This window comes from Pelodiscus sinensis, chromosome 22, assembly GCF_052426305.1.
Source record: "Pelodiscus sinensis isolate ZL-2025 chromosome 22, ASM5242630v1, whole genome shotgun sequence".
NCBI classification, from domain to species: domain Eukaryota; kingdom Metazoa; phylum Chordata; order Testudines; family Trionychidae; genus Pelodiscus; species Pelodiscus sinensis.
In genome coordinates, this window is record NC_143073.1 from 10750343 (window position 1) to 10776837 (window position 26495).

Here is a 26495-nt window from a genome sequence, read left to right on the forward strand (position 1 = left end):
ACTTTACCCAAATTACAGGAAACGCTTGCCGCCTGCAGTGACACCATCGCAAATGATGACGTTTGCGAATATTGGGAGCTGTGGCTCCTGTCGCTCACAGGAAGCTCCCCATGGCTCCCGAAGTCACGGTGGGGGCTGGAAAACTCACCGCAGGTGCCAGGAGCTGCCACCTCCCTTGCAGGACAGGAGAGGAGACGCCCATAAATATGCAGAATCGCGAGCGTGATGAGCCTCCCCCCCCCCATGCTTTATGAAATGGACTTACAAACACAAACATACAAAACTCAAAGATGCTTGGGACAAATTACTTCACGTAACCTATCAATCTTAATGTCTGAATCTGCTGGATCTGTTTATCTTATTTTGGTGTTTGTATCATTCTTGTGTGTAAAATTAGACATATGGGCTGCGTCTAGACTGGCAAGTTTAGACGCTGTCTACGCTGGCCGCTTTGAATTTGCGCGAGAACACTGACGATCTCATGTAAGATTGTCAGTGTTCTTCTTCAAATACAATGACTCTCCTGTTCAGGAAAAAGCCCTCTTGCGCAAATGCTTTTCCGTTAAAAGCATTTGCGGAAAAGCGTCCGTGCCAATCTAAACGCTCTTTTCCACAAATGCTCTTTTCCGTTAAAAGCATTTGCGGAAAATCATGCCAGTCTAGACACAGCCATGGAGTATGGAATAGTTTATGGTTTTTAAATGCGTAAATGGAAAGCCATCAAGGGTGATTCCGCTGCTGGTTGATTCAGATGCAAATAGCCTTTTGTCCTTAAATCTTAGCAGTGATTGGTAGGGATGGGCCAGGTGACTTCCCATGCACAAAGGGAATCTTTAAAAACAATAGGAAAGTAGAAGTGTTTTGTCTTTGGCTGGCACACCCAGGGGAATGAACCAAAGGCCCTGGCCTAGGAGAAAAGGAAACTTCCCTGGTTTGGAGGCTGATCTGGAAAAGAAACAGCTTAGGGTGAGTTTATAATGAATCTGTAATGAGTTTGTACGGAGGTTTCAGTGTAGAATTAGCATGTGTTTTCTGTTATTTTGAGTTTGTAATCTACTTTGCTCTGCCTGTTCTTACTTATTACCACTTAAATTCTACTGCTTGTACTTAATAAAATCACTTTTATTTTCTATCAAGCCCATTGTAAATAATTATTACCTGGGGGAGCAATCCATGCGTACATTCCCCCTTTCATTGTCAAAGGGGCCTTACCTAAATAATTCCATTAGGGTTCTCATCCCATTTGGGGAGCGGTATCCCAGGAAGCTGGGCCCTAAACTGCACTTCCTTTGGGCTGGATGAGGTTCAGAGTTTGCACTGCTTCTGGGGGGGTGCAGGGCATTGATCTCAGCTCAGGGCATTGGCTAAGGGAGACCAGCAGAGCTGGCCCAGCAGGATCAGGTGGTGAGAAGCCCCAGAGAGCAGGAAGGTGAGTGGCAGGGGGCTTGTCAGCACTCCGGGAAGCACCCCCAAAGGGTCTTCTGTGACCTCACCCTGTCACATCAAAGGTCTGCTGTATTTATAGAAATCCAGGGGGCTGGTACATCCTCCCTTTAGGATTACCAGATGGGTTTTAAAAAAAAAAATCTCAGAATGGGAGGGAGGAGGGACCCGGAGAGGGGAGCAGGGCTGGCTGGGAGGGGGTCAGGGGGAGCGGGACTGACTGGGGGAGGAGGGAGAGGAACCAGCTGGTGGGAAGCAGGGCTGGCTGGGAGGGGATTGGGGAGATCATGGGGGGAGGGAGGAATGGCTGGCAGGGAGCAGGGCTTTCCGGGGGAGATCGGGGGAAGGAACTGGCTGGCGGGAAGCAGGGCTGGTCGGTAGGGGATCAGGGGGTAGAGTTTTGCAGGCAGAGATTTGAGGCCGGGTCTCCAAAATCCCAGGCAGGCCCGCAGATGGGGAGAGGGGTTGCTCCCAGGTACTGGTTAACCAGTACCTGGTACCCCGTTCCCCATCTCTAGCTGCAGCACCCTCAGATTTTGCAACCCACACCACAGTCTCAACCACGAGCTCCAGGGGCCAGGCCCTGACTGTCAGCACCGTGCCTAGGGGCATGTCTCATATGCCCGCCCTCAGGGCTCCGTTATCTGCTCCAGGGCCACTGAGCTGCACCGGGCTCCGCCGCCATCCCCAGCAATCACCCAGCCTGGAGTGGTGAGGGGCATGGACTGGGTAAGGTGGGCGGGAGAAGGCACAGCTCCACATCCTCACCCTAAAAATTGTTCCAGCACTACTGAGCTTGCCTCTAAGTCTACAATGTTAGAATTCTGAATGGGAGCAGTTTCTTTCTCCCCGCTGTGCGACAAAGCAGGGGGGAGGTGAGACCAGGGCAGAGAAATTGGACAAGTTAGACCCGAAGCCAAGAAAGTACTTTTAAAATAAAAAGGCACGGTCACATCCAGCACCCCCCAGCAGCTAAGTGATCCCAAGGCAAGGCCATGTGCACATCAAGGGAAAAGCCAGCCATCCACGGCTTAATGAATAACTGCTAAAACCGACCACGGCTAAAGAAAGATACTCTGTACCACGCCAGGAATTATACAGTGCTACTATATAGAAACAGCCCCTTTGGGCATGACTCCTTGTGCAAACAAAACTCCAGCAGAAAATAAATTCATTCTGCCCCACAAGAGGGGCCGGAAAGTGCACCGGGCTGGACGCAGAAGAAAAACATTAGTGTTTAGACAAGAGCAGTGAACTCACTCAGGCCTCTGTTCATACCGGAGGGGGAGCTTTCCCAGCAAGAGAGCTAATAAAAGATTTACCTTCCTCCACGGCGAGGCCACGCAAATAAGGAGTTTCCTCTTGCAAGCTAACAGAGACAGATTATTTCCCAAATCACATGGGAGCAGAGCCTGAAGCTGAAAGGGGCTGCATGGCCCAGTGGGAGACCCTGGCTCCCATTCCTGGCCTGCTCACCTCATACCAGTGTCAATTTCCCTTCCTATGTGGGTGCAGTGGGTAGGACACTGGGCTAGGAGCCTGTAAAGCTGGATTCTACTCCTGGATCTGCTAATGAATCTGAGAGAGACCTTGACACCACTCTGTGCCTCAGTTTCCTCATCTATAAAATGGACAAATAAATAAAAACCTCCTTTTCCTTGGGCTCAGGGGGAACTCTAGCTTGTTCCAGTAACTCAAATAGACAATATCTCCCATTCATAAACCTCACAGTGCTTTCCAGAGGACAGAAGTATCATTATCCCCACTTTACAGATGGGGAAACTGAGGCACAGGCAGGCCACAGCTCACCCAGCAGGCCAGAGGTGGGAACAGAACTCAGGTCTCTCAGATCTCAGCCTAGGACACCATCCACTAGGCAATGCTGCTTTCCCTGAATAAATGAAGTGATTCAGAAGAAGACTTGTAAAAGAAAAGGATACCTTATCGACCAATCCTGTGCGGTCTGTGCTGACAGACCAAGAGTTATTCTCCCCTATTTATTGATGGGAGCAGCAAGACCCCACTGTAAGGTGTGATACGCACTCACAAACACACGTCTCTTTCTCGCTGTGCTTCCACCCACCCACCCAGCCCCTTTGCAGTGAGTCAACCCCCTTTCCCCAGCTGCTGGGACTATGCAAGGGGGGCAGTAAAAGCAGCAACCAGCGTAGTTAAAGAAGAGTCAGAAGAGCCTCGTGGTTAGAGGAGAGGACTGGCCAGCAGAGCTTACCACTGACTTTGGCCAACTCAATTCCCCTCTTTCCAGCTGCTCTTCCTTTGTCCTGAGAAGCGGAGCAGACAGCCTCTACCCACCCCTACGCTCCTGCAAGCCACTCCAGTGCTCTAAGCACTAGGACACACTATCCTCCCCCCCCCCACACACTCCAAAGTGGCTATTTTATTTTCGATACGCTCCCAGGGAACAGAAAAGCTTAATTGCCAGTGCCCTTTGTCAGCACATCCAAACAAATGCCACAACTGGGATTACGAGCTAAAGAGAAGCAGCAGAAGGCAAGAGAGAAACGGAGAGCCAAAAATCAAGGGAGGGGAGGTTTTCGAGCTGCAGTTGGGAAAGAAATAACAGGCGGGAAGGACTGCATAGGAGAAGGCACATGCACTGACCTGACAGAGATGGTGTCGAGGAGCAGAGAGAGATGAGGCAACGAGAAAGGAACAGGACCCCCGGAGAGGTGTCTAAAGAAGGGGCTTGAAAATAAGCTATTTATTAAAGCATATGAAAGACATAAGCTTTACCCGGGAGAGGATCCTTCTGAATTTTTTACCAGGGCCTCACACGGAGACTAAATCTCCAAAGCCAAACCCCAAGTGCTTAGGGGCCTGGGAGCCCCCCTCTCTCAATTAATTAACCACTTCATCTTTAGACAGCCCATTGCTTTGTCACCAGCAGCTGCCAACCACTAGCCCAGAATGAGCCCTTTGGGACGGGGGGGGGGGAGGGAGCGTTGGCTCGGTGCCAAGGGAGATTTAATGAAACCCACTAGCCCAGAGACAAAGCTGACCCCCTCTCTCACAACGAGATCACCACACGCGGCGGCTGTGCCAAGAGCGGGCACTCTACCAGTGGGGCTGGAAGGGGAGAAGGCCATCCCTGCAGGGGATGCTGCTACCCACTTTGCAGCCAGCAGCAGAGGAGAGAATCATCCGGGTGGCTTTGAGGGCCCCCAACCTCACCCCTTCCACCACAGTCCCTGCCCCTTCTGGGAGCACAGCGCTGCGCCTCTTCCCCAACTTGCCCAGAAGCCCTGGTGAGGCGGTTGGCTCTTCATTCCCATGGTAACATCTTCCTCTGGAGCAGATGGTGCCGGACGCTGTCCAGGTATTGGGCTAGGCCCCACCATGGCAGCACTAGTCCGGCAGTTCCTATCCTATCCTCCCTGAGTGTGTCTCCACAGGAGAGTTAGCTCAGCTGTCGCCCCAATCCCCCTCCAGCCACACAGCAAGCCCTCAGACCTGAGTTGAGTGGTGGGCCTGATCCTGGGTTATGGTTTCCTTCTGTAGCGTGGTCCCAGGCTAAACCCCACAGGAGCCGCTACTTCTCCGACGCCTTCCCGCTGCTTCCCCCTGCAGCCTCGCAGAGTTGGAAGGAATCACCGAGCAGCCCAATGAGCCAGGGGATGGGCCCCTAGAAGTCCCAGCATCACATGGCAGCAGCGACGAGGACGCAGGAACTCGGGACAGGGCTCTGCAGCACAGCCGCTCACCCCCAGGCAAACTCCGGAGGGGAGAGGAACTTACCCGAGCTGCAATGACCTTGGAGGGTTTTAGCCTCAGCTCCCACCTCACACTCTCATCAGCCCTGTGGGAGCTCAGGAACCGAGAGCCCCTGAGCGACAGAGGCGGAACTGACGCCGCAGCTTGCAGGAGTGGGCGTATGAGAGACATTTCCTCTGAGGGACCTCTGGCCCCTTTTCCCAGGCTACACTGCCCATGCACTGGGGAGACAACAGGGCTAAATCCATCCCTGAGCAGCCTAAAAACAACCCCTGTCCTTATGTTTACCAAGCCGTGTCTCAGGACTACACCCTGCTTGGCTGCTCTCCCCAAGGCAAGCCCCCCGAGATGGAAAAAGACCCGTTTAGCCTTGTCTGCAGTGTGTGCTAAGCCAGGTAATTGCTACTTCTTTGCTCTGAGCCTTTAAATATTGAAGGTTGTCTCTGCAGAGCCAGCTGACAAATTGGGAGGCAGCATGTTAGGAAGTTGCTCACACTGTGCTCACAATCAGAAGGACTTGACATTGGTCCTTTCTTGCTTGGGTTGGTCTCTAATCTTGATTAAACCGTCCAAACCAAAAGTAAGACAGCATTCTTCTTATTATTAAGTGTAGTGTGCTAGCAAGTAGGAGGACATGTCATGGATCAGGTCGCCTGGACACAAAGGATGTGTCTAGACTACAGGGTTTTGTCGACAAAAGTGGACTCAACAGTTTTGTCGACGGCTGTAAACCTCATTCTACGAGGAATAACGCCTTTTGTCGACAGAGTTCTGTCCACAGAAGGCGTTATTGCATCTACACTGTCCTTTGCGTCTACACTGTCATGTCGACAAAGAGGCTTGTTTTGTTGACAGAACTGGATGTAGTCTAGACGCTCTTTGTCGACAGAAGCTTTATCGACAGTATCTATCGACAAAACTTCTGTCGACAAAAGCCTGTAGTCTAGACGTACCCAAACAGAACAAAAAGACTGTTCTTGCCCTCAAAGATAATTAAATTTCTGTAACTAAAGCATATTTCCTAGCTCTATTGCCTTGGCATGGCTGTGAAGTTCAAGGATCCTATCACAGGGTTTAATTTTCTTGGGGCTAGTGGCCTCCTGGTTAGAGCTGGGAGAGATGGTTTTCTTAGGAGCACCACAGATGCCCCTAGCTGGCTCAGCTAACGAGAAGAGGCAGTGTCATCTAGTGCTCAGAACACCCAACTGTGATGTAGGATCCAGTGGGTCTAGTCCTGGCTTTTCCACTGCCCTGGGAAAGGCTGCTGCCCCTTTCTGTGCCTCAGTTTCCCCTCCCACTCTTTGTCTGTCTAGTCCATGTAGACTTCTTGGGGCTCTTGCTCAGGGTGAGTCCAGGACCTAGCACGACAGGATCCTGATCTCAGTCGGGAGCTCCTGGTGCTGCCGCCTTACATCTTACAATAGGGAAAATCAGCAGTTCCTGGACCCTGTAGTGGAAACCCCGGTGCGTCAACCTAACACATGGGGGTTGCCCGTTGTACCGGAGGCCCTAGACGAGACTGGTGCTCGGTAAGAGTTGCTGTCAGTGGAAAGCCCCTGCTACAGAGCTGATGGGATGTCACGTGCCAGGAAGTGGCCCCCTTAGGAGAGAAAGAGAAGTGGTGCTGGGGGAGGTCCGGCTAGGTTAGTTTCCTTTTCAGTGTCAGAGGATTAGGAACAGCAGCTCCCTGGGGAAGGGAAGGAATGGCCAGACTCAAATTGCAGAGCCCTGGCCTGAAGCCAGCTGAGCCCAGGGTCAGCTTCTTTACAAATACTTCCTGGGCTGGGCCAGCATCCCCGAGCCGAGCTCCACGGCACAGAGACGAGCCCATTGGCATCGCTTGGGGCCAATACCCTGCCGCACTCTGGTTCTCACTCATTAACAGTGTGCATGTGTAAGATGGTGAGGGGCTGCGATTCAATCAGATCTGGGGGAAGGACGTGGGGGGAGGGGTGCTGAATATCAGCACCAAACCCCCAGGTCGAAGGAAGCCAGACCCATATGCTGCATGGACAGGTAAAGCTATGGCTCCTGAGAGTGGGAAGCTACCAGAACCCCCCAGCTAAGCAGTCTACAGTCTGGCTACTGCTTGGAGGGGAGGCTGCCAGGGCTGTGAAAGGGGGTGAATCAGGACCAGCTGCCCCTTATGGGAGGGGAACTCACATATTGAGAGAGTCCAGATCCAGCAGGGCATGTTCCATCAGTGCCCCCCCTCCACCCAAATGTAGCATGTGGGGGCTGTTTCACACCAAGAATACATGGACGCAGCTGCCCAGGTCTCCCTGTGCCTCTCCATCCCTCCCCCTTTCCTTTTAACTAGTCCCTGCTCAGCACAACCACCCCCTCCCGCCCAGTCAGACAGGACACTGATCCCTCACTCTGTACGTGTGTCACGGCGGGAACCATCTCCTGCCCTGTGTTTGTACAGCGCCTTGCAGAACAGCGCTGCATTCTCAGCTGCTCTCTCGGCCCTGCTGCGATAATCCCACACCCCTGGTGGCTGCTCTCATCCGTCGGAGACAGGGCTCGTCCATGTGGCAACGAAGAAATCCATCTGCCATCGCTTTGGAGCTGGCTTCACACAGAACACGGGGCTGTGGGGCCCCCATGAGACATTCCACTGACTCACCTACCTCCTCCAAGCCATGAAGCAGGGTTGGATCACCCCTGTTCTTATTAGTCCGACCTGGAATCACTCCCTCCTCCAGCTATCAAAGGCGAGGCTCTCAAGAGCGAGCTCAGTGCTCCAAAGGTCGCAGTGTTTGGTTTGTCCACCCAACAGGCACTTAATAAGATAGCAGCTCAGAGAGACCCCAGCCGAGCTCCAGGACCAACTGCACTCGGCGCTGAATAGTCACTGTAGAGCGACTCGCTGGCCTCCATGAATTTGGTGCCTAACTCCCATTTTCAAGACTGACTGGTGCCAAATTCCCTTTGCCCCTCAGGGAGACGTAGGCTCCTGAGTGCCCGTCCCGTTTGAAAACTGTGTCTTGGAAGTCTCTGAAGTGCTTTGGGAACTGTTCTCCTCTGTGACTTGCCCAAGATAAGAGCCACGTTTCAGCCAGCAGTGGCATTCATATCACACCCGCGGTCCATGTAACCACTAGCCCAGCCTTCCTCTCTAGCACAAAGCGCCCAGCTGGCAGAGGAGCTATTTCATTCTAGCCTCTTCGAATCACAGAATCCTACAACTGGAAGGGACCTCGAGGGGCCATCTAGTCCAGTCCTCTCCCTCACAGCAGGACCCAATACTGTCTAGACCATCCCTGATAGACATTTATCTAACCTGCTCTTAAATATCTCCAGAGATGGAGATTCCACAAGCTCCCTAGCCAACTTATTCCAGTGTTTAACCACCCTGACAGTTAGGAAATTTTTCCTAATGTCCAACCTAAACCTCCCTTGCTGAAGTTTGAGCCCATTGCTTCTTGTCGATCCTCAGAGAACAAAGAGAACAATTTTTCTCCCTCCTCCTTGTGACACCCTTTTAGATACCTGAAAGCCACTATCATGTCCCCTCTCAGCCTTCTCCTTGCCAAACTAAACAAGCCCAGTTCTTTCAGTCTTCCTTCATAGGTCATGTCTTCTAGACCTTTCATCATTCTTGTAGCTCATCCCTGACAGATGTTTATCCAACCTGCTCTTCAATATCTCCAGTGATGGAGATTCCACAACCTCCCTCAGCAATTGATTTCACTGCGTAACCACCGACAATTAGGACATTTTTCTAATGTCCAACCTCAACTTCCCTTGCTGAAATGTAAGGCCCTTGCTTCTCATCCTATCCTCAGAGGTTAAGAAAAATAATTCTGCTCCCTCCTCCTTGTGACTCCCTTTCAGTAATTCTAGTGTTTGAGCTCCGCTCGCTGCTTGCACGTCCATCCCACACGCTCCCTCTAAAAATACTTCAAAACACCTTTGGTTAAAGAAAACCCCAACAATTGCAACTCCGGCACACCGTCCAACAACATAGGCTGATTCTCGGCTCGTTGCTGAGCGAATAACACTGGGTGTGGGGAGGCGAGGGGCAGAGCAGGTGGTGCGTGGAAGTCCAGAGCGGTTCCCACTGTAATGTGTGGGGGCTGGTGCATGCATGTGAGTGGGTGTTGCTCACACAAAAGGCACAGTGCATGAAACTTCATCGAACCAGTTCCCATGGTAACCAAGGGGATTGCTCCAATATTAGGAGTTGGCCGGAAGGCAGTGGGGGTGAATAGTTAGCCCAAAGGAGCAGAGCACACAGTGGAGACAAACTTGCAGAAGTTTCATGCCGACGCCATCACCCGGCAGCAGAACGTGAGCGCTGAGGCAGGCTGAAGTTTTCGATCCTCAGCGGCTTTGGCAGCCCCTCAGGATGAAGTGTCAGGACAAAAAGCCACAGGGAGGATAACTGACGCCAAACCCACTAACGGCCTCCATCCACCCTTTGGTTTCAGCAGCTGTCTCGGCGCGGATGCACTGTTAGGACGTGTTAGAGAAAAGAAACTGCCCCCCCAGTAAAAAAGTTTGGCCAGGCCACTCTTGTTCTGCAGTACTCCTTGAGAGAAACCGGCCACACCCTTCCTGCATACCATTGCCTTTAGAAAAAGGAAAGGTGTGAAAAGGGGAAAATAGCCTCAGACTCTCCCACCCATCACCTTGGCGTGAGAACTGCGGGGCTTACCTGGTTGCATGAAACCTGCACAGTTTCGGCCCAACCCCTGGGACACAGACCCCCCACTTGGTGACCATTGGGCCATATATGGTAATATGCAAGCGCGGGAAAGCGATGTGCAGACTTGGGGATAAATACCCATCGCACAGTTCGCTCTAGGAGGTCTTCGCAACACACGTACCACTGTGCGTGTGCCTTCTCGTATACTCCAAAGCGCTGCCGGCCTGATCAACCGACCAGCCACCTCCCCCGACTCTGGGGCGTAACCAAGGCCTTCGCAACCGAACCGATATCTGTGAAATGTTCCGTGTGCTGTGTAAGGTGGTATGTATGATTTGATTTTTTCCTGTTGTATAAGCTTAGTGTTGTAGTTGTTTTTGGGTAGTACATAAGAGTTTGTAGTTATCACTGTTATTTAATTAGTGTAGCTGGATATTTTCAGATTAGAGACTATTCCCCTTGCCATTCCCATCCTTATATCTCTGACACATTTTACTAGAAGCCATAGAATAAATATAATAAATACTGTAAATCCATTATTAACACGGTCTATTAAAAATCTTAGAATAAATACTATAAATTCACCATTGTCATAAATAAATATTTTTTATTTGATAAAACTGTCCACCCGGTTCTGTCCTTCCCCCCTTGGGTATTTATCATCGGACCTGTGATTCTCGCGACAGGATGGAAGACCAACAAATTCTGAAGTGCATGTACCGAGGAAAGCTGCTAGCTGGCTGACAGTCACATAGAGGGAACACTGGCTGGTATCTAAACTTTTATGCCCATGTGCAGAATGACTGTGTAGATGTGGGCTGTGGGTGTGTGTGTGTACGTGGCGTGTGTGTCTGTGTCTTTGTGGAGATATGGAGAGTGACTCAGTGTGGGAGTGTGCGTGTCTCTCTGTGTGTGTAGATGCGGGGGTGTTTGTGGGTGAGTGTGTCTGTGTAGATGTGTGTGTGGTGGTGTGTGACTTTGTGTGTGCCTGTGAGTGTGCGGTGTGTGTTTAGATGGGGGCAGTGGGTGAGAATAATGACTGGACAGCACAGAGAGAGGCCGGGATTTGCTCAATGACCTCTGTCCTCCCAGCTCAGGAAGGAGGGGGTGGGGCTTATCGCAGACTTCCCAAAAACTCTCCCCACAACAGAGGTGACACGCCGCCATCTTGGTGTCCATAAAAATCACACAGCACATGGACTGTGTGTGGTGGGGATGGGGACAAGGGGCTGGGGTGCAGGAGGGTGCTCAGGGCAGGGGCACAAGGTTGGGATGCAGGAGGGAGAGGGCTCTGGATGAAAGTACAGGCTCTGGGGTAAGGCCAGGGAGGAGGTGTTTGGGGTACAGCAGGGGCTCAGGGCTGGGTTCAGAATGAGGGCTCTACAGTGGGGCTGAAGAGCTGGGGGTGCTGGCTGCCCAGGGGAGAAAGGAATCTACCACCCCCCACCAGGCCTCTCTCACTGCAGCAGCACGGGGAGGTGAGAGGTGCCTCTCCATGGCCACAGCAGTTCTGGTGGGTACAGCCAGGGGAGAGCGTCTGTCCCTCAACCACAGCAGCTCCATGCAGGCCTGGGGGAGAGGCACCTGTCTCCTGGCCATGGCAGCTTGGGGAGAGGCACGTTTCCCTGCTGCAGCCCCTGTGCGAGGCTTAATAGGCAGCCAGGCGCCTTAGAGGGAACGTACAGGCCACTGAAGTGGTGGGTACCTAAGATAGCCTAGGACGACATCAACCGTATAGCCACATCGAGGATCTGGGATGGATCCAGAGGTCTTTGAGTGGCCAGGAGGCCACGTTCCTTTGGGACCTGCCCTAGGGATGAACTGAGGTTGTGATTCCAACTAACCTGTCTTAAGCCACGATGGGAGCGCCCACCCCTTGAACATGAATTGGTTTTGTAGCCAATGTGGCACCAAGCCCTGGCAGGCAGGAGCCACAGGTTCTAGTCCTCGCGCTGCTAGCAGCTCTCTGCAAATCGCTTCCCCTTTCTGTCCCGCGATTTCCCCATCCATCGCCCTTGGCAGGGCTGTCCCATCCATAGGACAGTTCAGGGCAGCCACCCTGGGTCCTGCACTTTGGGGGCCCCCCATGGCGGCTGCCTCAGGGCAGCCAGGCAATCCATCATCCAGGGCAGCTCAGGAGATTATGGGGGGGCCTGGCGCCGGGCAGCCACTGGGGTCACACCCGCTACCCCCCCCACACACACACAGTCACGGCAGTGGCAGGAGCTCAAGCAACCTGGCAACTTGCTCTGCCCCACCCTCTCTCAGCCCGCTGCGCCCCGCTTCACCATTGCGCCCCACTCCAGCCCCAGGACACACTGTTTTCCGGCACAGTGAAGCATAGCACAGCGGGCTGGGAGATGGGCAGCAGGGCGGCGCCCTGCTGGCTGCCGAGTCACTCTGGCTCCTGCGGCCATGGTGAATGCGGGGGGAAGGAGTGACCCCTGCAACCAGCCTGTGCAAGGCCCCCCCAGTAATTCCCCAGGTCACTTCACTCAGAAGAGGGGCGGAGCAGGGACAGGGCGTGGGGGAAATGGTGGGGTGCCCAGACCCTGTGCCCCCCTAGGCATGGCCCTGGCCCCTGGTGCTTTGAGCAGGTGAAGCTCTCAACCAGCTCACACCTGCTCTCCTGGACCTTCCCTCCTGTCAGCCCAGCATCTCCCCCAGTCCTGCCACACTGTCACTACTTATGGCCAGTTCCAGCACGAGGAGCTTGTGTCACTTTCACTTTAGTCACCCTGCTCGCTTTGTTCTCCCCTCCATCTCCCCTCTGTGCCGCTCCTCTGACCCGTGAGGCAGGAGCGGAAACCAGCAGCTGCATGTGATCAGCCCATTCTCTGCCATGTGGGAACAGTCCACCCAGGAAGAGAAATCATTGCTTCCCTGTTACGGAGGGGGAAACTGGGGTGATGTTTGCTCACCTGTCCAAGCTCAGTGCCTAGAGACTATCACTCCAACCAACCCAGCTCACCTGGTTTCTACACACAAATTGAAACACTGGCCTACAGCCGGAATGATTTGTTTCTGGTTGTGGAAAATGGGAACAAGAAAGCACCAAACAATAAAGTTTCCAGGAGGAAGAGCACAGCATGTCTGGCTCCTTTGTAACAAGTGGACAGCAACTCTGCCTCTCCCAACAGGGACTGCACCTTCAAACCCCTAATATATGGCAGACAGCTGCTCTCTAGCCATTTGGAAAGTGCAGTAGAGAGAAAACAAAATCTTAACAGTAAAAGCTGCAGCCATCACCATAGCTAAAAGCCATTGGGAATGAGGGAGCAATATGCCCATTATACAGACGGGGAAGTCGAGGCACAGAACCAAGTGAAGCAACATCAGGACTTGTCAGTTCTAACCCCAGCTGTGGGAGGAAACATGGTTTAGTGGTGATCACAGGTGACGGGGAGCCAGGACTGGTGGGTTTTATTTCCAGCTCTGACTGCACCAGCCTTTGAGGAGACTCTTCCCCACAAGCTCACCTCAAATTCCCAACTGAAACCATTATCAGCGTCTTGCCAGATACCTATGAACAAGGTCACATGCAGATTCCCTGCAGCTCTCCAGCAAGCAAGGGAGCATTGCCTAGTGGTTAGAGCGAGGGGGAGAGGGCATGGAATTCTGGACTCACTGTTTGTTCCATGTATTTCACTGGCACCTCTCACCATGCTCTGTGGCAGCTGAGAGGTGTCCTTTCCCACTGTGCCTCAGTTTCTCCATCTGTATAATGGGGACAACACCACAACCACCTCCCTCTCCCAGGATGATGCATGTGTGCATTAGTGTTTGCTCAGAGATCCTGCTAGAGGAAGGCAATATACACACACACACACACACACAGTTATCATAGTACTTTCTTGCCAGACCTCCCCACCACACACCTCTGTCTTTCAGATCCTCCTCCTCCTCTCCGCTTGACAGTTTCATATTGAAATTATGAATCACAAGGGAGATTTTCTATGTAATTTCCAACAACAGATACCAAATAATCAGGGGGGCTGGAACAATATGTGTAGGGGGGCGCTGAGAGTAACAACCAACCTGCAAGCCCTGTATTTGAAGGAAACCAGTTCAAGCCAGGGGGTGCAGCATTCCCCCACATTCCAGCACCTATGCAAGTGATCCGAATCCTGTAACATCCACCCCATCTGTGTAAACTAATCCAAACTGCATCTGAAGCTTCTGCCTTCTAATTGTGACTCAGGCTGACTGGCCCAATGAGCTTCCCGCATTTCCAGGAAGCCACTAAGAGCTTCTGTGTCCAGGTAAGGATCCCTCTCAGCTGTTCAAAACATTCCACTCCCATCCCACCCCCGCTGTGTCGCTCTCGCATGGATTTTCCATTAGCCCACCACCTCTCTCTACAGACCTTCCTTTGCCCTCAGCACCACCCTCACCCGATGATGGATCTTGCTCAGTGCTTTAAATGACAGAGGTGGGTCTGAACTCAAAATGTGCAAGTGTACACACACACTTTTTCCAGAGCCCGGGGGAAATTCTAACCCCATTGCTCTGTTCCAATCACCCACCACTCTATACTGGGCAACAGTCATTGTTGTTACTGCTCCCCTCCCCCTCAAAACATAAATCTATCCTATCCCATGCCCCAGATATCGGAGACCCTTCCAGCAGGGCATTAAGGAACATAATTTTCATCTATTACATTGGGCTCTTGCTCTCAACCTTCTGCTCATCAAGGAAAAATTGGGTGTAGAGAAATATAGACACACTCTCTGCGTACTGCCATGCCCAATAGCTGTAGCTATTAAAACAAAATCACACCATTTATATAAATCCTACCACATTCACAGCTTTAGAACTTATTTCGTTGCACACTTGCTATGGGCTCCAGCTGCTAAGTTTAGGTCCCGTGTAGCTCTCTTCCAACCCAGGCACTTAGTTTGACCCATTAGCAGGACAGGAAGCCAGTTAAGAAATTGTGATCTGGATCCAGGCTGGGATTCACACCTGCCTGCAGAATGTGGAAATGCCTGGATCTCGGGCTTAGCCCTCAGTCCCTGCCTTCTCCTTGTCTTTGTCCCAGGCCAGCTTCCCTGGTTTTGACCAAGACAGGTTGAGGTTCATCTATTGCCAACCCTCCAGGATTGTCCTTGAGTCGCCAGGAATGAAAGATTAATCTTCAGCTAAAAGATGAATGGCATGTGAAGAAACCTCCAGGAATTAGGGATGTGAACAGGTAACCAGTTACTCAGTAAGCATCACCTTTACTGGCTAACTGGGACCCGGGAGCAGCCCCCTGCCTGCTGCGGGCAGAGGTCTACTCCACCTGTGCTGGTCCCACAGTGTTGTGGGTTGGGGTGGGAGCCGGCAGCCCAGCACAGGGGTGGCGCGAGGGCTGGTGGCAGCCCCATGTGGTGGTGGGGGGAGCCAGTGGCATAGTGGGGGGGGCAGTTGCCCCCGGGCGCCACACTGAGGGTGCCAATTTAGTCCCTCTCTGCTCCCTCTGTCATCCTTCGGCTCGCCTGCTCCTCCTCCTCTGCCCACTGCCGCTGGCTGGAGCTTCCTCCCCGCCTCTCCACCCCCAGCCTGACCTGCCTCCATATCCGCCAGCGGGCTAGTGTGAGCACGGGCCCGGCCCCACATTGGAGGAGGCAGGGGAAGATGCGGTACAAGCTCCCGCCCCCCAGGGTTGGGCTCAGCCATGTGCCAGGTTTGGGGCCCCACCACACGGCCATGGCAGCGGTGGCGCAAATTTTGCCTTTACTCCTGGGTGCATAACATCCTTGCTACATCTCTGGGGCCAGCAGTTGCTCCAACCAGGCTGGAACGGGCCCCGCCCCATTGGTTAACTGTTTAAACCTAAGGTTTAACTGGCTAACAGATTAAACAGGATTTTACATCCCTATTAGGAATGTGTCCAACCAAACCTGACCCCCCCTCTCTTCCTCAGCATCACAGAGCGGTGCCTATAAAGTTAACTTGCATGGCTGAACCAGCCTTTGAGAAGACCCCACCCCATCCACAGCGGACATCAGCCCCTTGCAGAATCGGGCCCTAAAACAGGCTAACCTGCTGCTTCCCTGCATCCCTAGGGCTGGGACCCTGTCTCTTTAAATAAAGGACTGCGCAGGTTTCACCCGCTGTCAACCCAAAGCCCCCTGCAGTGTGTGGAAAAACTCAGTGGGTCATAAGAGAGACTCTTTGAACTGCTGTGGGAGCAGCCATAGCATGTATTGACTGTGAGGGCCCTTTTAAATCCCTTCCCAGGAAGTTCTGCAAGGCCCTGCCCCACTCATTAGCATAGCGGCATTGGGATGCCTTGTTTTGCTTTGATTTCATTAGCTAGTGAACTATTCAAACCAGCCCAGCTCTGGATCCTATGCAATGCTCATGAGCGACATGGTGGATTTTTTTTTAATTGTTAAGACGCACACTAGTCTGATTTTAGAATGAGTCATGTCTAAAAATAGCAGAGGTTGAAGAAAAGGTGACGCTGGAGCTGTGTTTGGGTGGAGGAGCGCTCCAGCACCTTTTGCAGACAGACATACAAACTGCCTGCTGCGTTGGCTTTGCCGACCGCTAGAGTGCAGCTGCCTCTGGGGTGGAGCATGGCTATTGCTTAAGTAGCTCACACCAACAGTGCCTATGGACCACTCAGCTAGCATGCAAAGGCAGCCACTTTTAGGGTAGAACAAAGTAGCTCTTTAGTAGCAATGCAACATAACAATCATTGCAGCTACCTCAGGGTTGGAGCGCAGCAGCTCACAGCAATGCTGCACAAGGCTCACTAACTCAGCACAGAAATGCAGCCATCTCTGGGGCAGAGCGCTGTGGCTACAGAACAGATACCCAGCAACTTGGCAGAACCATTTAGGGGCTGAGGTAAAGAACTGAAACCACACAGGGAACTGAGGAGCCACACAGGGAACTGAGGAGCCACACAGGGAACTGAAGGAAGAAGGCTAGTGTCTCCAAGGGACAGTGGCCAGGCCTCCAGAGTTAATACTCTTGCAAAAAGTGCCAAAGGACCATAAAGAAACAGAAATATTTTCTGTGCCTCCCAGTTCTCCACACAACACTGGCTCTGGCAGCAACACGCCCAAAGCAGCACACTCAAGGCTCTGTGCATGCAGAGAGCCCTCCCTAGAGAAGCACCATTACCACTCCCTGCAGTGGTACCCCCAGATTAGCCTATGAACTCAGCACCCATCTAACAGGCTCCCTGCTAGCAGGACTAGGGGCAGCACTCCGAGTTATGGACTGTATCAGGCCCCAGTGCCTTGACATAAGGAGATAACAGGATTTAGAAAGGGCCCTTTTCAGTGCTTATCGGCATCAAAGCTAGCTCTTGATGACCCTGGGCAGCGAGTGTAACCCACAGACCCAGTGTGGTTCACTCTCCCACATAGTGGCACTTAGCCCACTTACAGCAAGAGCTAAGAACAAGTGAGCCCTACTGTCTAAGCTGCGCACCAGCTGGCTTTATAGCTCAAGTGGTAGCAGCTCCTATACTACGCTCCAGAGAGCCCAGGTTCAAATCTGCCCTGTGGCAGTTACATGAGGAAACATGAAAGCCAGGTCTGAGTGATGTGGGCCTTCTTCCTAGAATGGCTGGCTGCGTTACAAAATGTGTCCTGCTACCCTAGGGTAGGCACAGGAGAGGCTTTCTCTGATCCTAGAAACACCCAGCATCTGGACTCCATTAGGAGCCAAGTCAGGGAGTGGAGTGACATTCACTCAGTGCTCCTTGGAAGGCAATTCCAACCGGCAGGCAGCTGTGTTTAAACGTATTGCAGCAGTGTGGTGCTGAGAGACACAAAAATATCCCATGGGAGCAGAGATGGGCATGCAACAGCCGGCCACTTTTATTCACCACCTGGGAAGCTGGCAACACTACCCCCCAGCCCCATGAGGAGGTAACACACAGGTGGGAGCCAGCAGGCATCAGAGGGTGGAAACACGATTGCTAGAGACAGTGAGGGTAAGAACACGGCCAGCACCCCTCTTCCCACCCTCCGCTTTGACCTGGTATGATGACGCGCCGGGGAGCCCCCGACCCTGCACCCCCGTCCGCAGCCAGATGTTTCTCCACCAGCCAGTAGAGTAAAAAGGGTTTATTGCTTCTCAGAGATACAGCAAAGCACAGGGAGCCAGGGCAGACAGCTTTAGTCCTCTTGGGGGGAGGGGTTTACAGGCCCCTGGACCCCCATCTACTGGACTTAGCATGCTTTCCCCAACCAAGACTAAAAACTCCCAGCAAGTGGTCCCTGAGGCCCCAGGCAGCTCCAGCTCCTGCATTACCCTGGTCCCCAGGAGGTGAGACACTGACATACTTCCACACCGAGTCATGCCTGGCCTCTCTCCCCTCATGCAGAGAGCTGCAAGGGGGAGGGGAGACTGAGGTACACACACAGTAACTGTAACAGCACCCCCCACTATGTCACACCTGGCAACAGCTCAGAGGCCCCTTTACACCAAGCAATCGCCTGTGTAGTCCAGTGGTTGGAACACTGAGCCAGCAATCAGGAAAGGTGGGTTTTAATCCAGCCTGTGACCCTGGCCTGCTACGTGACTTCCCCGCTTCATGCCTCAGTTTCCCCATCTCTAAAGAGTTCAACAGACCTCTCTTGCTTTGGAAAGTGCTTTGAGATCCCTGCAGGAAAGCCTCAAGCAGTTCCAGGAAGGTTCCCTGTGTTGATGATGCAGGTTTGAAAGCTCAGAATGCAGGGGAGAAGGCCCAGTGGCAAAGGGGAACACCTGGGCTTCCAGTATAAATGCATCCATGTTCTGCTGACCTACCCGCAGCCAAACCGCCTGATGCAATGGTCACAAACCCCTGTGTGTCCTGCCAGTTGGGCAGAGAACGGCTAAACAGATCATTTTCCCCAGCCAGCTGCAGATCGCTTTAAAGTCAGAGAGAAACAGCCAGCTCCTGACGACAGCCCCACAATGACAATCCCAGACTTCCTGTCCAGAGCCCAGCTCGCTGGAGGGGGAAGGCGAGACTAAGGAATTAACACCTCCTCCTTCCCTGGAAGGAGCCTTGGTCCGGTGATTACTCAAAAGGAAATTTACAAAAGCAACTTTCAGGGGGCCCCGGCCCCAGGTCCCGAATTGGATTCAACCTCCGACCCCTAGCAACTGTGGGGCACTTTGGATCCAAACTGCCTGTTACTGGCTTCCCGGGGGTTTTCTTACCGGCCTCAAATCTCCCGTGACCACTTCAAAAGCACCCTCTGCGCCCCCAGTTAACTGCACACACAAGCAGCAGCGAGGCAGGAGATATTAACAGAGGGTTAAGCATAGCTGTGGATGCCAGAACGCCTGGGTTCTCTGTGGGGCCTCCGCTGCCAGCTTGCAGAGTGACCACAAGCAATGCCCCGCGCACCACTTCCAGCTTGGCCTCTGGAAAGCACGCGGGCGGTACTGTGAGGCTTAGCTCATCTGTGTCTGAGACATGCTTGGAGATCCCGCCATAAAAGCTTCTTCCACTAGCCAGCTGGGTGACTTCAGCTGGGTGACTTCTGGGATCTCATTTCCCCATTTCCTCTGCCACCGTTGGTCTGACTTGTCTGGGGCAGGGACTGTCTCACCCCATGTGTCTGTACAGCACCTAGCATCAGCCCCATGCTCAGACAGGGCTCCCAGGGAAAAAGCTTTCCATCCCATTTCCCACCTTCCTCCCACGATTAATAAGCCAGGGCGAAATGCAGAGGAGATCCTTCCAATTGCTACAACCGCCTGGCGCCCCATGACTCAAGCGGAGGCTTGGATCATCTCAGGCTGAGGGCGGCAGGAGTGAGTGTGTGTGTGTGGGTGGGGGGGGGGAACAGACCTGCAAACAGCTGTTGAATGGAGCGAAAGGCAGGCTCAAGTCAGTCTGAAGGAGAGCAGAGCCATTGCCCCTCCCCATAACGTTCCCCTTCATGCACGCTCCCGGGAGCCAAGAGGCAAGAGTTGCCAGAGGTTCCTAACCATGCAAGGTGGGGAGGAGAGGGGGGGAGGGAGAGAGAAGAGGGAGGGATGAGTAAGTCTGTACTCAGCGGCTGGCTGGGAACAGCTGGCTGCTAATCCCCCTCGCCCCTGACCGAGAAGGAGGAGGGAGGATTGTTGGATTAATGGCTTCTGCAGCGCCCAGCCGGAGCAGGGCCGGAGTCCATCTGCTGGGTGTAACAGCCCAGGGTACAACAGAACCAGCCGCTCTGGCTCTGGGCATCTTGCAGAAGGTAGCTTGGGGGCAGGGGTCCTAGATACCTCAAGAGCACGGGCCAGGCCTGCTGACAGGGGGACCAAGGGGACAGTTGCCCTGGGCCCTGGTGTTTCAAAGGGGCCCAGAGCTGCTGGCTGCTAATGCTGCTACAGCGGAGGTGGCCATGTCCGGAGTACCAAGTCCCATTGAATTGCTGCGGGAGCACCAGAGCGTCGCTCTGCAAAACTGAGGCCTCGGAGAGGGGGCCAGGGCCATGCTCCGACTGTCCTCAGCCCCACCAGTTCCACCTGAGGCTCCGCCCCTTCCAGGGGCATGGAGCCAGCCCCCGCCCCTCCCCCTTAATGGCGGTCGGCCCGCTAGCAGGGGCAGCCTCTCAGGCCGCTCCAGCCAGCCCCAGGATTGTGGGAGATTTGAGACCCTTCTCCTGGGTTCTTCCCTCATGAATTTAGCCAGGGGTGGGGAACCTAAGGCCTGGAGCCAGTCCCCGTGGCTTGGGGCTTCTCCCCCAGCACTGGGGAGCCCACATTGGTGCTCCAGCCTCCCCCCCCACAAACACTCCGTCATCCTCCCACAGGTCTGGAGCGCACAAAATCTACAAGCCCAGACCCCGCTGGGCTCTGGTGTGGGAGGGGAATGTGGGGAGTGTCTGTCTTCTTCTCAGGTGGAGGCCACGTCAGTGAGCGTTTGATGTTTTTTTTTTCCTTGCTTCTCCCTTGTGTGTGGCTCCCGACTGATTTTTCTGGGGGTTAGCGGCCCCTCACCCAAAAAGGTGCCCCACTCGATTTAGCCCTATAAGGGTGTGTCTAGACTGCAGGCTTCTTTCGAAAGAGCCTCTTTCGAAAGAGAGCGTCTAGACTGCACGGAGAAATTTCGAAAAAGCGGCTTGCTTTTTCGAAAGAAAGCATCCAGTGAGTCTGGATGCTCTCTTTCGAAGAAGCCCTATTTACATTGAAGAACGCCTTCTTTCGAAAGAGGAACTTTCGAAAGAAGGCGTTCTTCCTCGTGAAATGAGGTTTACCGCCATCGAAAGAAAAGCCGCGTTCTTTCGAATTAATTTCAAAAGAACGCGGCTTGAGTCTGGACGCAGGGGAAGTTTTTTCGAAAAAAGGCTACTTTTTTCGAAAAAACCCCTGAGTCTGGACACAGCCTAACTGTGCATGAGATCACACACACAGCCCAACCCCCAATCTGTAGAACATCAGAAAGGATGCTTTGGAGGAAGTCAGAGGAAAAAGCCCATAATGCATCTGGGCAAGCATGCAAAGCTGCACCCGTCCTGCATCCAGGACACACTGGTCTGCAAAGGCTGAGCCCGGGGTTACAAAGCCAGAGTTCTGCAAAACAGCCTAAGAGGGGTTTAACCCAGCTGCCTAATCCACGCTAATCAGCAGGAGCAAGGCTGCACCCTGCAGATGCTATCGAGAGAAAAACAACATTTCCTGTTGTTTGCACAGTCCTGGAGAGGAAGGGCGAGACGAGCCAGCATAAAAATCTGCTGCCAGCTTGCAGTGTGCCAAACGGGCAAGTGCATGTGTGGCACCACTGCCCTCCAGTGGAGGGAATCAGCACTGCCCAGCTTTGTGTCATGAGCCCTGTACTGCTGATGGAGATTCCCCATTAGCTCAAGTCAGAAGGGGCCAACTAGCTGTGGGACCTGCCCAGCCATTCTAAATAATGGCTCTCAGCATTCACATAGGGCTAGTCACATGTGGCTCTCAGCATTTGTCAAAGGTGGAAAAATAGTGTTATCCCCCGGGACAGGTGGGGACACTGAGGCAGGACCATCATTAGGCCAAGGTTGAGTCCAGGATAGAAGCCAGAAGTCTGAAGCTCAATATACTCCATAACGGCTGGTGGAGCACAGCCTTCCTGGGAGAATCGGTTGTTTGCGCAGCGGCTGGAGACTCTCAGACACACACTCCAGGATGTGGAGTCGATTAAAGAAAGCCATGGGCAAGGCAGAACGGTGCCTGCACTCGCAAGAGAAACCAGCCCTTCCCGCTGTACCACCTACCCGCTCCTTTGTGAGGCTGGGAAAGGCTTTAACTTCCCCGAGCAGCCGGCAGGGGCTGAGGAAGCAGGAGGCTGAGCAAATGGGAATTTGAAGGGGCAGGGAGGGTGGGTTACAGCGCCACAGAGCTGCCTTCTAGGGCAGTGGCTGGATCATAGGGAACCAGCTACCAGTAGGTCATGGAGTCAAATCCAGCCTGGAGTGATGAGCCCATCTCTCACAAAGCATACCACTTCCAAAGTCTCCCACAGGTCCCATCCTCTTCCTTAGCTGGGAAGCCCTCCCTCCCCCCACTCTAACCCTTAGACAACACTTCCCTCCTAGAGCTGGGGAAAGAATCCAGGCATCCTGGCATGCATTCACACACACTAACCAACAGACCTCGAACCGCATTCAGAGCTGGGAAGGGAACCCAGGAGTCCTGTCACCTGCCCAGTCCTCACATGCTCTCACCCCTAGACAACACTTCCTTCCCACAGCTAGGAAGAGAACCTAGGAGGCCTGACAGCCACTCACATGCTCCAACCACTAGACAACATTCCCCACCCAGAGCTGGGAAGAGAACTCTGATCACAAGCTCCAACCAGGAGGCTCCCTGCCAGCCCCCAGGCCCGGTCACAACCGAACGGTCCCTCCTACCTTTGACTTGCCCGTCATCTTCCTGAAGAAGCTCAGGGTTCGTCCTATAGGGCTCCCCTCTCGGTGCTGGCTCTCCTGGTCTCCAGCCTCCCCGGTGGTGTCCAGCTGTCCGTAGCTCCCGGCATTAAAGCTGCAGGGGAAGGATAAAAAAAAAACCCTCACAGGCACTAGACACACAATCCCCCTGTTTTCTTCTTGTTGTTTAAAGACCAGGAAATAGGGAGGGGCCAGTGCCCTGAGCAGCCCTAGCGACTTCACAGAGGGCGGCTGCCGCAGCTCCCAGCTGGGGGAAGCGCACACAGAGCCCTCTGTTTGCTTAGGCAGCCTTCGATCTTACATGGGCTGGGCAATTTGGTTCGTAGCCTCATCCGCTTTGCACAGGAGGGAGTTGAGGGGATTCAGACACCTCTGAGCCCAGGCACCGGGGGGGGGGGGGGGGGGGCAGCAGCTTATAACTCCAAGGCAGATGGGACTCGATCCAGAGAGACGGGACATGAACGAGTCTGCACTAATAAACTCAAATGAGGTGGGGGAACCTCCCCATCCTCCCACTCCAGCCGAGCACATGGTCCTTAAATCGAGACAGGGAACGCTTCTAGGAGACCTACTTCAGGTCAGACATGAGTAGCTGGGCTGAAAGCAGCACTCAGGGTAGAAACCCCCAGGTTGTCAGGAGAGAGGAAGGACGGACTTGTGGTCAAGGGGCTGCGGGTTCTAATCTCAGCCCTGCCACTGGCCTCCTGGGGAAACTGCAGCCTGCCTCCGCATAGGAGTTTGCTATCCACAGAACTGGGATCATGGGGAGCAGCAGTGTGTTTAGATCACCAGCTCTGTTGAGTTGTGACTGTCTCTCATCTCTCATCAGGTGTGTGCAGCACCCAGTGCATCAGGGCTTGGCTTGTGATTGAGACGACAACAGTTTCTGTTCCCATGACTCTCTGGGCCAGCTCACCCCTTGCTTTCAGTGCCATCAAGAAAGCGGTGTCTTTGCCCCAGGGCACAGAAAGAAGCATCCCTGGTCAAGGACTCTTGAACAGGGTGTTTCCTGCATTTACAGTGCTGGCGCCCCTCAGGCAGGATCTCAAACACTGCGTCCTGTGCTTGGGCGTTGGCAGGAGGAGGGATGCTCCAGAAAGGGGCGATAGGTATATTAACCACAGCAAAGACAGACACCCGCTGGTAGAGCCCAGACACCGACTGGATGCCAATGCCAACAGATGCAGAGTGAGAATAAAGCTCCGCTCCTGGAACAGGCTCTTGGCGGGCTGACCAAGGGGGAAGGGAAGGCAGAGAGAAAAAGGTCCCATCCACGGAGCAACCCGGACCTAAGCCAAATTAGCAATGACAGGGCAGCACCGGGCAAAGAGTCCAGCCAGCCTGTAGCAAAGCCGGGGAGAGGCGCTGCTGGGGCCTCGTGCTCATGCTTGGGTCTTGTGCTTGCACCAGGGGAGCAATTATTACACTAGCCAAGGAGGAGGGGCGTTCTGGGGGGAGGGGGGAGCCAGAGCCGTGGGATGCCCATGGGAGAGGGAGCTGCTTACCCCAAGCCTGGGGGAGCCCCCTTTGCCCTTAGATGGGGGAGCTACATTCCTACGCTGGGGCATCACTGTGTTGTAGATGCTAGGGGAGACCAAGACTGGCAGGGGTGGGGCTTCTATCCCGATCCAGGGTTATGATCCGGCACCTCTCACCCCCACTTCTCCCACTGAGTTAAGTGCCAGGGTCCTAGGCAAACATGGGCAGGCTCCTGGGGGGTGGAGGGGCGGAAGAGGGGGGCCAGCACTGAGCACAAAGGCCTTTCTATTTGCACAGGGGGTGGCAAATGACTGTTGGCGATAATTAACGGCGGCGAATTAGGAGCCAGGCAGACCCATTCAGGAGAGGTCAATTAACACGTCTGCGTGGCTGCACAGAGCTTCTCTCTTTTCTCCTCTCCACCACTCCGGCTTAGAGGCAAGTGGGGCACCCGTCGGCTGCATGGGGTGGGGGGGGGGGGCACGTTCCCATTGCAATTGTGGGGCTCCAGCAGAAAGCAGGAAGCTGGGTGGCAAATGGGGCGAGATGGTTGCCCCCATCCCTACCCGCCATGGCTACACGGGGATCGACAGAGGAAGGGGATCAGGAGGAGGCCAGCATGTGAGTTGAGGGCAAGTCAGTGCTGCCAGGTCCCACACTATCCAGTGGGATTTCTCTGAAAGCCCCCAGCTCTGGGAGTCAGGGGATTAAGGAGGCTGAATTTCATACCCCCAGATCCCAGTTCAAGGTTGTTCCAGGGCAGGGAACCAGGGGTCCGTATTCCATGCTGCCTCCCCAGGGCGTGACCCAGTTCTCACCCAGCATAGCCCAGCTCATTTTGGCCTTGTCTACCCTAGCAAGGCCGTTCCTATCCATATGCAAAACATGGAGCTGTATAGGGCACCACAAAATTTGGGGCACCAAGTTGCCCCAACTTTCACAGTGCCCTAGGCAGCCAAGTGCTGCCTATGGGCCCCATTCCCTGCCCCCCTCCCTGTGGGCTCAGTGCCAGGACTCTGACAGCTCCCTCCCTCCCCCCCATGGCTCCAGCAACCCCCAGCTTCATCCCCCTCAGGGCTCAGCACCCAGCCCTCGCTTGCCAAGGGCGCTCACGGAGCTGGAGGACTCAGACGGAGCAGGGGGAGGCCATCAGAAAGTTTCTCTCCACCCGGCTGAGCGACCGCCTGCTGCTCCTTCAGCCTGTGCCTCCCTCACGGCCATGCTCCCGCATTGCCAACTCTCCCAGACCAGAGACCATCGCAATAAATGGCATCCAGTCTGGGAGAATTAGCAACCCCTTTCCCCACAGCTTCACCAGCAAAGATCTCCTGGCTTGGCAGCTTTTATATCGGCAAAGTGCTCGGCTGCTATCACTTGCCCCAATGCAGGGAGTGGAAAAAAAAAAAAAATCAACCATGATGGCAAAAGCATTTTTTTGGTAACAGAGCTGCCTCTCCACTAAAGCTTTTGCAACAGGGGTGTGTCAGGAGGGGTGTGACCCTTTTAATGGCTAAGCACTGATCTGGCTTAGAAGGGACTTTCACAACACGAGGGGGAAGCTTCCAGCTAAATTAGACCCCACACACGAACCCCGTCACCTTTCACTTGTCCCCGGACCCCACCTCCCTGCCCGCGTACAGGCCCAGGCTCAGTTCCCTCACCCTGTGCTGATATCTCAGCGCCTCAGACAAACCGCAGTGCCCATTTCCATGGCGATGCGCCGGGGGGGGAAGAAGGGGGGGGAGGAGTGTCTCCAAAGGGGAAGTGGTACAAAGGCAGCCTTAGGCTGGGTTATAAAAATTATGAAGTGTTTGTATTACAGTAGTGTTTATTATTTAACACATTGTGAGCACCCAAAAGTCCCTGTCATGGAGTAGGCCCCATGGTGCTATGCCAGGGGTGGGCAAGATATGGCCTGAAGGACTTTGGATCTAGCCCACAGCCCAGCAGGACCCTCAGGCAGGCTCCCTGGCTGCTGGAGCCATGTGTCTCTAGGCCCCGCACGCCCTTTGTGGGGTGGGAGGGGCAGGTTGACCTCGTGCTCTGCCCCCAACACCCGCACAGTCATCGCAGCTCCCATGGGCCAGAAACCAGCCAATGGGAGCTGCAATGATTGTGCTGGGGGCGGTGCAGCATGTGAAGTCCCTCTCCCCTCCCCAACATGCAGCATAGAGAGGCACATAGCCCCAGCAGCCAGCTGCTTTGAGTGGCCTGGGATTGTGGCAGGCAGCCTACTTGAGGGTCCAGCTGGGCTGCTGGCCGGGAGACACCTAATTAAGCACCTCCCAGCCATAGCCTGTCTCTGGCACCTCAACCCCTCCTTTCTTCAACCC

The 26495-nt window shown here is 54.0% G+C and overlaps 1 protein-coding gene across 4 annotated transcripts in view; it reads right to left on the reverse strand.

Annotated features, from left to right (window-relative positions):
• Window positions 1–26495, reverse strand: part of ARHGEF2 (Rho/Rac guanine nucleotide exchange factor 2) — a 152905-nt gene that overhangs the window by 74385 nt on the left and 52025 nt on the right. For all 4 annotated transcript variants that reach the window (XM_075907439.2, XM_075907440.2, XM_075907441.2 and 1 more), the window contains one exon: window positions 22648–22777. In XM_075907439.2, the coding sequence (XP_075763554.2) occupies window positions 22648–22777 (130 nt within the window). The remainder of the gene's footprint in view (window positions 1–22647; window positions 22778–26495) is intronic.